Source organism: Rana temporaria, chromosome 4, assembly GCF_905171775.1.
Source record: "Rana temporaria chromosome 4, aRanTem1.1, whole genome shotgun sequence".
NCBI lineage: Eukaryota > Metazoa > Chordata > Amphibia > Anura > Ranidae > Rana > Rana temporaria.
Window position 1 is genome coordinate 14,054,346 of NC_053492.1, and position 16,695 is coordinate 14,071,040.

The following is a 16,695-nucleotide window of genomic DNA, read 5'->3' on the forward strand; positions in this document are numbered from 1 at the left end:
CACTGGGAGGAATGTGACCCGTCACTGGGAGGAAGGGTGACCCATCACTGGGAGGAATGGGACCCATCACTGGGAGGAATGGGACCCATCACTGGGAGGAATGGGACCCATCACTGGGAGGAATGGGACCCATCACTGGGAGGAAGGGCTGGGTGTAAGACCCGGATATGGGGGAGGATATTTATTGAGGAGGGTGTCAGGTGACAGTACAGCTTCCATCGGAGCCGACCACTCGGACACACAGCCCGCCTACCTGTGTGAGCGCGCTCTGCCTGCCTCTCCCGCCATCTTCTTCCCAGTAATGACCCGCCCACCACCGCGTCATCTCTAAGCACCGTCACCTCCACCAACCGGATTCGCCGTCTCCTACAGCCCCGCCCAACTAGCGCTGTAATATTACAGCTCCTCCTATAAGCGCCGCTTTCTACACGCCCACCCTTCCGATCACCATTGACAGACCCGCCCACTTTTAACACATTTTTTTGTAAGCAGCCGTGTGTTCCCGCCCTCCTCAATGTGATAGCCCCGCCCTCTGACATCTGTCCACATCTCTGCTGGTGACAGGGCAAGTGGGCGCGGTTCGATGTATAAGTGGGCGTGGCTGCCCCTGACATGGACACGTGTACTGATAAAGAGACAAATCAGCCTGAGAGAACAAGGTGACCCCTCCCCCCGGAGTGTTCATCTGTTCCCCCACACAGCTCGGGGCTCCCCAACCCACCCATATAACAATGGGGCCCCCCCTCAAAGCCTGGGGCCCCTGTACAGCTACCCAACCAAATTACAATAACCCCAAGTGCCTGGGCCCCTGGACAGCCATCAAACCCACCCGTATTATAATGACCCTTCCAGAGCCTGGGGCCCCTGGACAGTCATCGAACCCACCCGTATTATAAGGCCCCCCCCAGAGCCTGGGGCCCCTGGACAGCCATCAAACCCACCCGTATTATAATGACCCCCCCCCAGAGCCTGGGGCCCTTGGACAGCCATCGAACCCACCCGTATTATAATGACCCCCCAGAGCCTGGGGCCCCTGTACAGCCATCGAACCCACCCATATTATAATGGCCCTGGATGGACAGTTGGATAAATGGCTCTATATTTAGGATGCAGAGCCGATTGGCCCTAAACGCTCATAACGCAAGCTGCATAGGGCCCCGCAAATTACTCGAGGCCCCGCCTCCCCCTTATGGGTGCAGGGGTGGCGCCGGTGGAATGGGAGTCCTTCTCCCAGCGATCGTGGAGGGGAAGAGAGAGAGAGAGATGCCTGGATGTTCAGAGCGCAGCGCACGCAGGGGACACAGCGATAACAGTTTTCATTTCAATTGCCGTGTTCCCCGCCACTCGCTGTCATATACAGCCCCGCCCCCTGATCCCGGGACTTTGATAGACAGATCACCCATCCAATCCTGGTGACGGGGGATCTGTCTATTAAAGTCCCGGGATCAGGGGGCGGGGCTGTATATGACAGCGAGTGGCGGGGAACACGGCAAATGAAATGAAAACTGTTATCGCTGTGTTCCCTGCGCTGCGCGCTGATCATCTGGCGGCTCTCCTGTTCCTCTCCTTTCCTCTCCTGCACAGGTAAGCTAAATGGTGGGCACAAGGCTGCATTTGGTGGGCACTGGGCACAAGGCTGCATTGGTGGGCACAAGGCTGCATCATGGAAGGCTGCATCATGGTGGGCACTGGGTACAAGGCTGCATTGGTGGGCACAAGGCTGCATCATGGAAGGCTGCATCATGGTGGGCACTGGGTACAAGGCTGCATTTGGTGGGCACAAGGCTGAAGTTGGTGGGCACAAGGCTGCACTGGTGGGCACAGCACAAGGCTGCATCATGGTGGGCACTGGGCACAAGGCTGCATGGTGGGCACAAGGCTGCATGGTGGGCACTGGGCACAAGGCTGCATTTGGTGAGCACAAGGCTGCATTTGGTGGGCACTGGGCACAGGCTGCATTTGGTGGGCACTGGGCACAAGGCTGCATTGGTGGGCACAAGGCTGCATCATGGTGGGCACTGGGCACAAGGCTGCATTTGGTGGGCACAAGGCTGCATTTGGTGGGCACAAGGCTGCATTGGTGGGCACAAGGCTGCATCATGGTGGGCACTGGGCACCAGGCTACATTTGGTGGGCACAAGGCTGCATTTGGTGGGCACAAGGCTGCATGGTGGGCACTGGGCACAAGGCTGGTGGGCACAAGGCTGGTGGGCACAAGGCTGCATCATGGTGGGCACTGGGCACCAGGCTGCATTTGGTGGGCACAAGGCTGCATTTGGTGGGCACAAGGCTGCATGGTGGGCACTGTGCACAAGGCTGCATTTGGTGAGCACAAGGCTGCATTTGGTGGGCACTGGGCACAAGGCTGCATGGTGGGCACAAGGCTGCTTGGTGGGCACTGGGCACAAGACTGCATTGGTGGGCACAAGGATGCATGGTGGGCACTGGGTACAAGGCTGCATTTGGTGGGCACAAGGCTGCATCATGGTGTGCAGAAGGCTGCATGTGGGCACTGGGCACAAGGCTGCATGGTGGGCACTGGGCACAAGGCTGCATGGTGGGTGCAAGACTGCATTGGTGGGCACAAGGCTGCATTTAGTGGGCACTGGGCACAAGGCTACATGGTGGGCACAAGGCTGCATGGTGGGCACAAGGCTGCATGGTGTGTGCACTGGGCACAAGGCTAATGGTTTACATAGCTCACAGCATCTCGGGACAGGTAGAGGGCCCCTTAGCAGGATTTTGCTTGGGGCCCCAGGGCGGTCAGGATCGGCACTGTTAGGAAGTATCTGGTCTATAAAGCAGAGGCTCTGGATGGACAGTGGGATAAATGGCTCTATATTTAGGATGAAAATGTTTCCCAGCGACCTTATTTTATTCTATGACTCTTCTGACAATGTGTCTGTGGGAAATTGTCACCGACCCACCAATTGTCACCACCAGAGTGAAAGTAGTCAGATGATTTCTGTGTGTGGAGACCTCTAGATAGAAGGACTTGTTTGCAGCATAAACCATCCACTGCTCTACCAGGCAACTGAGCTGCAGTTAGCATTTCTACCACAAGATGGCAGTGTGTGCATCATCCTAGAAATTCTTGTATAAAAACATTTGTAGCAATATGATGATGATGAGTTTCCTGTGTGTGTTACATTGTATAATTCTACATTGTACAGAGGATACTGACCCACCCAGTCACACACTTTTCATTACATATTTATATAGCTCTGACATATATAGTAGCGCTGTACGGAGAACACTGAGCCAGTCACCTCAGTCTCTGTACCAGAGGAGCTTACACTCTAATGTCCCCCCACAGTCACACACTATTATTATACATTATATAGCTCTGACATATACCGCAGCGCTGTACAGAGAACACTGAGCCAATCACATCTGTCCCTGTACCAGAGGAGCTTACACTCTAATGCCCCCCCCCCCACACACACACACACTAAAACACTGTTAGCCAGATTCAGGTAGAGTTACGCCGGCGTATATTGTATCGTAACTCCGAATCTGCTCCATCGTATATTTAAGCGTATTCTCAAATTGATATACGCTTAAATGTTGCTAAGATACGACCGCCGGCGCCGTCGTATCTTAGCTGTCTAGTTCCGCCGGCCGCTAGGGGCGTGTACGCTGATTTACACCAAGAATACGTAAATCAGCGAGATACGCCTATTCACGAACGTACACTCGCCCGTCGCAGTAAAGATACGCCGTTTACGTAAGGCGTTTTCAGGCGTAAAGATGAACCACCAAAAAGATGGCGTAGCCAATGTTAAGTATGGACGTCGGAACCGCGTCGAACTTTTCACGTTTTACGTAGTTTGCGTAAGTCGTCCAGGAATGGGGCTGGCCGTAATTTACGCTCACGTCTAAACCAATAAGTCTTTGAGGGTCTCTCAGAATAAAGTGGGGGAATCTGGAAGCCCTCATTAACAAAGGGGGTCCCTCAGAATAAAGTGGGGGAATCTGGAAGCCCTCATTAACAAAGGGGGTCCCTCAGAATAAAGTGGGGGACCCCCTGGCAAAGCACCTTGTCCCCATGTTAATGAGAACAAGGGTCTCTTTACAACTCAGGCACAATGGTTGTGGGGTCTGCGGGGGAGGGTCTTACATGAATCTGGAAGACCTCTTTAACAATGGGGGGTCTCTCAGAATATATATATCATTTTGATATCTCTTCCATTATAAAGACATGATAGGTTGACTGCTCTTACAGTAAAGAATCCTTGGTGGGTCTAGAATAGGCGGAGATCTGAAAAAACAGTTATAATATATAATGGGGGTAACATTAGTATTACATACAGGGATCAGTTATAATATATAATGAGGGGTAACATTAGTATTATATACAGGGATCAGTTATAATATATAATGGGGGTAACATTAGTATTACATACAGGGATCAGTTATAATATATAATGAGGGGTAACATTAATATTACATACAGGGATCCGATATAATATATAATGGGGGTAACATTAGTATTATATACGGGGATCAGTTATTATATAATGGGGGTAACATTAGTATTACATACAGGGATCCGATATAATATATAATGGGGGTAACATTAGTATTATATACGGGGATCAGTTATTATATAATGGGGGTAACATTAGTATTACATACAGGGATCAGTTATAATATATAATGGGGGTAACATTAGTATTACATACGGGGATCAGTTATTATATAATGGGGGTAACATTAGTATTACATACAGGGATCAGTTATAATATATAATGGGGGTAACATTAGTATTACATACAGGGATCAGTTATTATATAATGGGGGTAACATTAGTATTACATACAGGGATCAGTTATAATATATAATGGGGGTAACATTAGTATTACATACAGGGATCAGTTATATTATATAATGAGGGGTAACATTAGTATTATATACAGTGATCAGTTATATTATATAATGGGGGTAACATTAGTATTACATACAGTGATCAGTTATATTATATAATGAAGGGTAACATTAGTATTACATACAGGGATCAGTTATAATATATAATGGGGGTAACATTAGTATTACATACAGGAATCAGTTATAATATATAATGAGGGGTAACATTAGTATTTCATACAGGGATCAGTTATAATATATAATGGGGTAACATTAGTATTATATACAGGGATCAGTTATAATATATAATGGGGTAACATTAGTATTACATACAGGGATCAGTTATAATGAAAATATAATGTGTAAAATCAGATAATGATGATAACACAGCGATGATAATTTACAGAAGTATATAACAGAGTATATATATCATATAATGGTAATATAAGATAATAATATAAGAATATGAGGGGTGATATTACTCGGTGTATATAGATCAATGATTGGGGAGTAATAATGATCAACTATTATATAACAATAACAATTATCAGTAATAATCAATTATAATTTATGAGAATAGTAATGTAATGATAATGTACGAAGATGGATAACAGAACAATAAAAATCAATAGAAGAGTAATATAATAATAATAATAATAATAATAATAATAATAATAATAATAATAATAATAATATTAATAATATAATAATATGATGTCGTTGTAATTGGTATTACATACAGGGATCAGTAATAATGGACAGTGATCAATGAATATATAACGAGTAATATAATAATAATGATAATAATACGCTGTCGTTGTAATTGGTGATATAATAATTATAGTGAAAAGAGAATTATATTATATCCTCTATAATGTGTAATGTAATTAGAAGCATAATACACAGAAAGATGATAATAATTATAATGTACAGAAAAGAGTAATATATCTATTACAATGTACAATGATGAATGATAATAAAAAACTAAAAATAATAATAATAATTATTATTATTATTATTATTATTATTATTATTATTATTATTATTATCGTTATATTATTATTATGTGCAATGATAGAAAATGAAATTCTAGTGAGAGGCTAATAATAATAATAATAATAATAATAATAATAATAATGATAATAATAATGATGATATTACACAAGGATAAGAAATACTAATGATTATAATGTGTAAAAGAGGTGATAACATTTATAATTATAACGTACAGAGAACATATACAACAATGACAATGTACAGTGAATAATAGTGATAATAATATATATTTAATAGATGCATTTTACAATGATAGCTAATATAAACAATGTGCAGTGAGGGGATAATAAATATAATATACAATGATTTGTAATAATTATTAGGTATAGAAAGACGTGATAATAATAACAGTATTTATAATGTACAGAGAATAGTATCTAAAATCTATATGTGTAATGACGGAGAATAAAATAAAAACAATAAATAATATAATACAATTATAGATAATAAAAATTGTAATGTATAGAGGGGGCTGATGATGATAATATTATTATACAATGATATGTAATAATAATTAGAATGTATAGAGGGGGTGATGATGATCATATAATACAATGATATATAATTAGAATTAAAATGTATAGAAGGAGGGGGGGGGGGGTGACAATAATAATAATAATAATAATAATATACAATGATGTATAATAATAATTGTAATGTATAGAGGGGGTGATGATAATAATAATAATATAATACAATGATATATAATTAGAATGTATAGAGTTGGGTGATGATAATAAGTATAATGATGAGGAGTGATATGTAATAATTGTGGGGTGATGATGAGGGTGTCCGGGTCCCGGGGGGGGGGGGGTGTATGAGGCTCCCGGTGTCTCCCCTCCCCCCATGTACTCTCCTGTGTCCTCCTCTCCTCGCTCTCCCGATCACATCGCCGCGATCTCCCCTCCGCACTGATCCGAGCCGCGATCTGATCTCCGCAGTCCGCGATCTTCTCCTCCTCTGCAGATCTCACTGCGGGAGTCCCGATCATCACCCGACCGCATGGAGCCCGGGGAGAGCCACCGACTGGTGGAGCCCAACAGGACCAACACCCGGCTGAAGATCCAGAGGTGAGACCGCACCACCCTTCATTACACCCCGATATGGGGCAACACACACCCTTCATTACACCCCAATATGGGGCAACCCCCCTCCCCCCTTCATTACACCCCGATACTGGAGAACACACCACCCCTCATTACACCCCGTTATGGGGCAACCCCCCTCCCCCCTTCATTACACCCCAATACTACTGAACACCCCACACCTGAGTATTGGACACCCCCTTTATAATACTTAAATACTGGACCCCATACATCCTTCTATACACCCGATTTATGGACACCCCACTCCTTTTATGACACCTACATATTGGACACCCCACATCCCAATTCTGGACACCCGACACCTCCATACCGGACACCTCATTATACCGAATACCGGACACCCCAAATCTTTCATTACACAGAGAACCTCAACACCCGACACCCTTGATTTCACACCGGGCACCCCAATACCAAACACCCCATTCCCCCCATTATATACAGGACACCCGACACCCTTCATTTCACACCGGGCACCCCAATACCAAACACCCCATTCCCCCCATTATATACAGGACACCCGACACCCTTCATTTCACACCGGGCACCCCAATACCAAACACCCCATTCCCCTCATTATATACAGGACACCCGACACCCTTCATTTCACACCGGGCACCCCAATACCAAACACCCCATTCCCCCCATACACACTAATACAGGACACCCGACAACAACCCTTCATATACCAGATTAAGCACCCAGATATCCTGTACCCCCGATTATTTGTACCCCCCATCACCATCCACACATCCCCCAAACATCAGCAAACAGTCGAATACTACATCCCACAATCATTGACATTTCCTACACACCCGAATCCTCTCTTTACACCCCATTATCACCCATTGCTCACCCCATCCAAATGTCCTGTACATCCAATGCACACCCCATCCAAATGTCCTGTACACCCGATTTATGTACACCCCATCCACATGTCCTGTACACCCGATTTATGCACACCCCATCCAAATGTCCTGTACACCCGATTTATGTACACCCCATTCAAATGTCCTGTACACCCGATTGCTGCTCAACCCCGCAGTCCTGCAAACACCCAACAACCCCCTCAAATGGCAATGACCTCAACAACACCCGAATCGAGATCACCCCATAGCCCACCAACACCCGGATCCACACCCAACCTACACAAGGTGGTCTCATCCATATTATCATCATCCCTCCACCCAAATATATTACACATCACCCGACTATTATCCATGACACCACAATCACCCCACACACCCCAAATGTGCCCTCCAATACACCATATTCCTCCATCAATCACCCCACACACCCTATAATCCTCCTTCACCACCCTACACACCCTATAATCCCCCTCCATCACCCCACACACCCTATAATCCTCCTCCATCACCCCACACACCCTATAATCCTCCTCTACCACCTCACACACCCTATAATCCTCCTCTACCACCTCACACACCCTATAATCCCCCTCCATCACCCCACACACCCTATAATCCTCCTTCACCACCCTACACACCCTATAATCCCCCTCCATCACCCCACACACCCTATAATCCTCCTTCACCAGCCCATACACCCTATAATCCTCCTCCATCACCCCACACACCCTATAATCCTCCTTCACCACCCTACACACCCTATAATCCCCCTCCATCACCCCACACACCCTATAATCCTCCTTCACCAGCCCATACACCCTATAATCCTCCTTCACCACCCTACACACCCTATAATCCTCCTCCATCACCCCACACACCCTATAATCCTCCTTCACCAGCCCATACACCCTATAATCCTCCTCCATCACCCCACACACCCTATAATCCTCCTCCATCACCCCACACACCCTATAATCCTCCTCCATCACCCCACACACCCTATAATCCTCCTCCATCACCCTACACACCCTATAATCCTCCTCCATCACCTCACACACCCTATAATCCCCCTCCATCACCCCACACACCCTATAATCCTCCTCCATCACCTCACACACCCTATAATCCTCCTCCATCACCCCACACATCCTATAATCCTCCTCCATCACCCTACACACCCTATAATCCTCCTCCATCACCCCACACACCCTATAATCCTCCTCTACCACCCCACACACCCTATAATCCTCCTCCATCACCCTACACACCCTATAATACTCCTCCTTCACCTCACACACCCTATAATCCTCCTCTACCACCCCACACACCCTATAATCCTCCTCCATCACCCCACACACCCTATAATCCTCCTCCATCACCCCACACACCCTATAATCCTCCTCCATCACCCCACACACCCTATAATCCTCCTCCACCACCCCACACACCCTATAATCCTCCTCCATCACCCCACACACCCTATAATCCTCCTCCATCACCCCACACATCCTATAATCCTCCTCCATCACCCTACACACCCTATAATCCTCCTCCATCACCCTACACACCCTATAATACTCCTCCTTCACCTCACACACCCTATAATCCTCCTCTACCACCCCACACACCCTATAATCCTCCTCTACCACCTCACACACCCTATAATCCTCCTCCATCACCCCACACACCCCATAATCCTCCTCTACCACCACACACACCCTATAATCCGCCTCCATCACCCCACACACCCTATAATCCTCCTCCACCACCCCACACACCCTATAATCCTCCTCCATCACCCCACACACCCTATAATCCTCCTCCATCACCCCACACACCCTATAATCCTCCTCCATCACCCCACACACCCTATAATCCTCCTCTACCACCTCACACACCCTATAATCCTCCTCTACCACCTCACACACCCTATAATCCTCCTCCATCACCCCACACACCCCATAATCCTCCTCTACCACCCCACACACCCTATAATCCTCCTCCATCACCCCACACACCCTATAATCCTCCTCCACCACCCCACACACCCTATAATCCTCCTCCACCACCTCACACACCCTATAATCCTCCTCCATCACCCCACACACCCTATAATCCTCCTCCATCACCCCACACACCCTATAATCCTCCTCCATCACCCCACACACCCTATAATCCTCCTCCATCACCTCACACACCCTATAATCCTCCTCCATCACCTCACACACCCTATAATCCTCCTCCATCACCCCACACACCCTATAATCCTCCTCCATCACCCCACACACCCTATAATCCTCCTCCACCACACCACACACCCTATAATCCTCCTCCATCACCCTACATACCCTATAATCCTCCTCCATCACCCTACACACCCTATAATCCTCCTTCATCACCTCACACACCCTATAATCCTCCTCTACTACCCCACATACCCTATAATCCTCCTCCATCACCCCACACATCCTATAATCCTCCATCACCCCACACACCCTATAATCCTCCTCCATCACCCCACACACCCTATAATCCTCCTCCATCACCTCACACACCCTATAACACCCCACACACGCTCCTCAGTCACCTCACACACCCTATAATCCTCCTCCATCACCCCACACACCCTATAATCCTCCTCCATCACCTCACACACCCTATAATCCTCCTCCATCACCTCACACACCCTATAATCCTCCTCCATCACCCCACACACCCTATAATCCTCCTCCATCACCCCATACACCCTATAATCCTCCTCTACCACCCCACACACCCTATAATCCTCCTCCATCACCCCACACACCCTATAATCCTCCTCCATCACCCCACATACCCTATAATCCTCCTCCATCACCCCACACACCCTATAATCCTCCTCCATCACCCCCCACACCCTATAATCCTCCTCTATCACCCCACACACCCTATAATCCTCCTCCATCACCCCACACACCCTATAATCCTCCTCCATCACCCCACACACCCTATAATCCTCCTCCATCACCCCACACACCCTATAATCCTCCTCCATCACCCCGCACACCCTATAATCCTCCTCCATCACCCCGCACACCCTATAATCCTCCTCCATCACCCCACACACCCTATAACACCCCACACACGCTCCTCCGTCACCTCACACACCCTATAATCCTCCTCCATCACCCCACACACCCTATAATCCTCCTCCATCACCTCACACACCCTATAATCCTCCTCCATCACCTCACAAACCCTATAATCCTCCTCCATCACCCCGCACACCCTATGATCCTCCTCCATCACCCCACACACCCTATAATCCTCCCCCATCACCTCACACACCCTATAATCCTCCTCCATCACCCTACACACCCTATAATCCTCCTCTACCACCCCACATACCCTATAATCCTCCTCCATCACCCCACATACCCTAATCCTCCTCCATCACCCCACACACCCTATAATCCTCCTCCATCACCCCACACACCCTATAATCCTCCTCCATCACCCCACACACCCTATAATCCTCCTCCATCACCCCACACACCCTATAATCCTCCTCCATCACCCCACACACCCTATAATCCTCCTCCATCACCCTACACACCCTATAATCCTCCTCCATCACCCCATACACCCTATAATCCTCCTCCATCACCCCACACACCCTATAATCCTCCTCCACCACCCTACACACCCTATAATCCTCCTCCACCACCCCACACACCCTATAATCCTCCTCCACCACCCCCCACACCCTATAATCCTCCTCCATCACCCCACATACCCTATAATTCTCCTCCATCACCCCACACACCCTATAATCCTCCTCCATCACCCCGCATACCCTATAATTCTCCTCCATCACCCCACACACCCTATAATCCTCCTCCATCACCCCACACACCCTATAATCCTCCTCCATCACCCCGCATACCCTATAATCCTCCTCCATCACCCCACACACCCTATAATTCTCCTCCATCACCCCACACACCCTATAATGCTCCTCCATCTCCCTACACACCCTATAATCCTCCTCCATCACCCCATACACCCTATAATCCCCCTCCATCACCCCATACACCCTATAATCCTCCTCTACCACCCCACATACCCTATAATCCTCCTCCATCACCCCACACACCCTATAATCCTCCTCCATCACCCCACACACTCTATAATCCCCCTCTACCACCCCACACACCCTAATCCTCCTCCATCACCCTACACACCCTATAATACCCCTCTACCACCCCACACACCCTATAATCCTCCTCCATCACCCCACACACCCTATAATGCTCCTCCATCACCCCACACACCCTATAATTCTCCTCCATCATCCCACACACCCTATAATCGTCCCCCATCACCCCACACACCCTATAATCCTCCCCCATCCCCCCACACACCCTATAATCCTCCTCCATCACCTCACACACCCTATAATCCTCCTCCACCACCTCACACACCCTATAATCCCCCTCCACCACCCCATACACCCTATAATCCTCCTCCTTCACCCTACACACCCTATAATCCTCCTCCATCACCCCACATACCCTATAATTCTCCTTCATCACCCTACACACCCTATAATCCTCCTCCGCCACCCAATACACCCTATAATCCTCCTCCATCACCCCATACACCCTATAATCCTCCTTCACCACCCCACATACCCTATATTCCTCCTCCATCACCTCACACACCCTATAATCCTCCTCCATCGCCCCACATACCCTATAATCCTCCTCCATCACCCCACATACCCTATAATCCTCCTCCATCACCCTACACACCCTATAATCCTCCTCCATCACCCTACACACCCTATAATCCTCCTCCATCACCCCACATATCCTATATTCCTCCTCCATCACCTCACAATGCCAAATCCCTTCTCCATCACCTCACACACCCCATATTCCCCCTTTATCACCTCACACACCCCATATCCCTCCTCTTTCACCTCACACACCCCATATTCCTCCTCCATGACCTCACACACCCCATATTCCTTCTCCATCACCTCACACACTCTATATGCCTCCTCCACCATCTCGTACACCCAATATCCCCCCTCCTTCACTTCACAGACCCCATATTCCTCCTCCATCACCCCATACACCCCATTTTTCACCTCACACACTCCAGATTCCTAGTAGGGATGAGCTTCGAGTTCGAGTCAAACTCATGTTCGACTCGAACATTGCCTGTTCGGCGAACAACGAACAATTAGAGGTGTTCGCGGCAAATTCGAAAAGCCACAGAACACCCTGTGGCTATGGGAGAAATCTAACGTGTTAATTTTAAAGGCTAATATGCAAGTTATTGTCCTAAAATGTGTTTGGGGACCTGGGTCCTGCCCCAGGGGACATGTATCAATGCAAAAAAAAGTTTTAAAAACTGCAGTTTTTTCAGGAGCAGTGAATTTAATAATGCTAAAAGTGAAACAATAAAAGTGAAATATTCCTTTAAATTTCTTACCTAGGGGGGGTGTAAAGTTAGCATGTGAAAAAGCGCATGTTTCAAGTACTTAGAACTGTCCCTGCACAAAGTGTCATTTCTGAAAGGAAAAAAATCATTTAAAACCGGACTTGCAGCTCTAATGAATTGTCGGCTCCCGGCAATTCAGAGAGGATTCATTCATAAAAAAAAAGCGTGGGGGTCCCCCCAAATTCAATTACCAGGCCCTTCAGGTCTGGTATGGATATTAAGGGGAACCCCGCCGTCAATTAAAAAAAATGACGTGGGGTTCCCCCCAAATATCCATACCAGACCCTTTAGGTCTGGTGTGGATTTTAAGGGGAACTCCACCCCAATTTCTTTTTAAAAAATGGCGTGGAGTTCCCCCAAAAATCCACACCAGACCCCTTATCCGAGCACGGCCGGCCACAGAAAAGAGGGGGGGGGACAGAGTGCGCCCCCCCTCTCCTGAACCGTACCAGGCCACATGCCCATGTTGATGGGGACAAGGGCCTCATCCCCACAACCCTTGCCCGGTGGTTGTGGGGGTCTGCGGGCGGGGGATTATCAGAATCTGGAAGACCCCTTTAACAAAGGGGACCCCCAGATCCTGCCCCCCCCTATGTGAATTGGTAATGGGGTAGATTGTACCCCTACCATTTCACGAAGCAAGTGTAAATAGTTGTAAAAAACACACAGACACCGTAAAAAAAAGTTCTTTATTAATAAAAAAAATAAAAAATAAATCCAGCGGTGGTAATCCACTAGGTCCCGGCTCCCTGCTCCAATGTTGTCTGTATCCAGCGACGGGTTATCTCCTCTCCAGCGATGAGAAGATCGTCCAGGATCCAGAGCGCAGCATCGCCGGCGTCCTCTCTCTGCCGGACACAGCCCGGCGAATGACGCGGCTGAAGCTATGACATTTCTTTTATTGGTGAGGTGGGGCCACCCGTCACGTGACCCCGCCCCCTCTGATGCAAGGGGAAAGCCAGGCTTCCCCAGTGACGTAGCAGAAAGTGCGTCAGAGGGGGCGGGGTCACGTGACGGGTGGCCCCGCCTCACCAATAAAAGAAATGTCACAGCTTCAGCCGCGTCATTCGCTGTGCTGTGCTCAGCGGAGAGAGGAGGCCGGCGATGCTGCGCTCGGAAGATCTTCTCATCGCTGGACAGGAGAGGAGATCACCCGTCGCTGGATACAGACAACGTTGGAGCGGGGAGCCGGGACCGAGTGGATTACCATCTTTTTTTTATATTAATAAAGGACTTTTTTCTACGGTGTGTGTGTGTGTGTTTTTTACAACTATTTACACTTCCTTCGTGAACTGGTAGAGGTACAATGTACCCCATTACCAATTCACATAGGGGGGCAGGATCTAGGGGTCCCCTTTGTTAAAGGGGTCTTCCAGATTCTGATAAGCCCCCCGCGCGCAGACCCCCACAACCACCGACAAGGGTTGTGGGGATGAGGCCCTTGTCCCCATCAACATGGGGACATCCTCCCCATGTTGAGGGCATGTGGCCTGGTACAGTTCAGGAGAGGGGGGGGGGCGTACTCTTTCCCCCCCTCTTTTCTGCGTTTTCAGGTTAACGTGCCCGGATAAGGGGTCTGGTGTGGATTTTTGGGGGAACCCAAAAAAAGTGGGGTGGAGTTCCCCTTAAAATCCACACCAGACCTAAAGGGTCTGGTATTGATATTTCGGGGGAACCCCACGTCATTTTTTTTTAAATTGATGGCGGGGTTCCCCTTAATATCCATACCAGACCTGAAGGGCCTGGTAATTGAATTTGGGGGGACCCCCACGCTTTTTTTTAATGAATGAATTCTCTCTGAATTGCCAGAGCCGACAATTCATTAGAGCCGCAAGTCAGTTTTAAATGTCTTCTTTTCTTTCTGAAATAACACTTTGTGCAGGGACAGTTCTAAGTACGGGAAACATGCGCTATTTCACATGCTAACTTTACACCCCCCCTAGGTACGAAATTTAAAGTAATATTTCACTTTTATTGTTTCACTTTTAGCATTATTGAATTCACTGCTCCCGAAAAAAACAGCCGTTTTTAAAACTTTTTTTGCATTGATACATGTCCCCTGGGACAGGACCCAGGTCCCCACACACTTTTTAGGAGAACAACTTGCATATTAGCCTTTAAAATTAGTACTTTAGATTTCAAATGTTCGAGTCCCATAGACTTTAACAGGGTTCTAAAGTTCACACGAACATTTGGTGTGTTCGCAAGTTCTGATGCGAACCGAACAGGGGGGTGATCGGTTCATCCCTAATTCCTAGCACATTACCCCCCAAATTGTTCTTTCATCACTAGCCACACCAAAAATTCACCCCTCCATCACTTTTTACACCTCATATTCCTCCTCCATCACCTCACACACCCCATATTCTTACCCATCACTTCAGAGGAGTGATGAGGAGGAGAAGGAGAGGAGACATGGTTCTGGTAGTACAGATCTGGTTGTGGGGAGGAGACATGGTTCTGGTAGTACAGATCTGGTTGTGGAGAGGAGACATGGTTCTGGTAGTACAGATCTGGTTGTGGAGAGGAGACATGGTTCTGGTAGTACAGATCTGGTTGTGGGGAGGAGACATTGTTCTGGTAGTACTAGTACAGATCTGGTTGTGGGGAGGAGACATGGTTCTGGTAGTACAGATCTGGTTGTGGAGAGGAGACATGGTTCTGGTAGTACAGATCTGGTTGTGGAGAGGAGACATGGTTCTGGTAGTACAGATCTGGTTGTGGGGAGGAGACATTGTTCTGGTAGTACTAGTACAGATCTGGTTGTGGGGAGGAGACATGGTTCTGGTAGTACAGATCTGGTTGTGGAGAGGAGACATGGTTCTGGTAGTACAGATCTGGTTGTGGAGATTAGACATGGTTCTGGTAGTACAGATCTGGTTGTGGAGAGGAGACATGGTTCTGGTAGTACAGATCTGGTTGTGGAGAGGAGACATGGTTCTGGTAGTACAGATCTGGTTGTGGAGAGGAGACATGGTTCTGGTAGTACAGATCTGGTTGTGGGGAGGAGACATGGTTCTGGTAGTACAGATCTGGTTGTGGAGAGGAGACATGGTTCTGGTAGTACAGATCTGGTTGTGGAGAGGAGACATGGTTCTGGTAGTACAGATCTGGTTGTGGAGAGGAGACATGGTTCTGGTAGTACAGATCTGGTTGTGGGGAGGAGACATGGTTCTGGTAGTACAGATCTGGTTGTGGGGAGGAGACATTGTTCTGGTAGTACTAGTACATATCTGGTTGTGGAGAGGAGACATGGTTCTGGTAGTAGAGATCTGGTTGTGGAGATTAGACATGGTTCTGGTAGTACAGAT

The 16,695-nt window shown here is 47.7% G+C and overlaps 2 protein-coding genes across 3 annotated transcripts in view; one reads left to right on the forward strand and one right to left on the reverse strand.

The window, feature by feature from the left end:
* Window positions 1-361, reverse strand: part of LOC120935953 (uridine-cytidine kinase-like 1) — a 41,422-nt gene extending 41,061 nt beyond the window's left edge. Inside the window, exon 1 of one of the 2 annotated variants that reach the window (XM_040347985.1) lies at window positions 254-361. In XM_040347985.1, coding sequence (XP_040203919.1) covers window positions 254-288 — 35 coding nt within the window. In that variant the 5' untranslated portion in view covers window positions 289-361. The remainder of the gene's footprint in view (window positions 1-253) is intronic. The other variant, XM_040347986.1, reaches the window with a different exon arrangement.
* Window positions 362-6,811: 6,450 nt separating this feature from the next.
* Window positions 6,812-16,695, forward strand: part of SLC30A3 (solute carrier family 30 member 3) — a 53,195-nt gene continuing 43,311 nt past the window's right edge. The window contains exon 1 of the mRNA XM_040347987.1: window positions 6,812-6,992. Coding sequence (XP_040203921.1) covers window positions 6,925-6,992 — 68 coding nt within the window. The 5' untranslated portion in view covers window positions 6,812-6,924. The remainder of the gene's footprint in view (window positions 6,993-16,695) is intronic.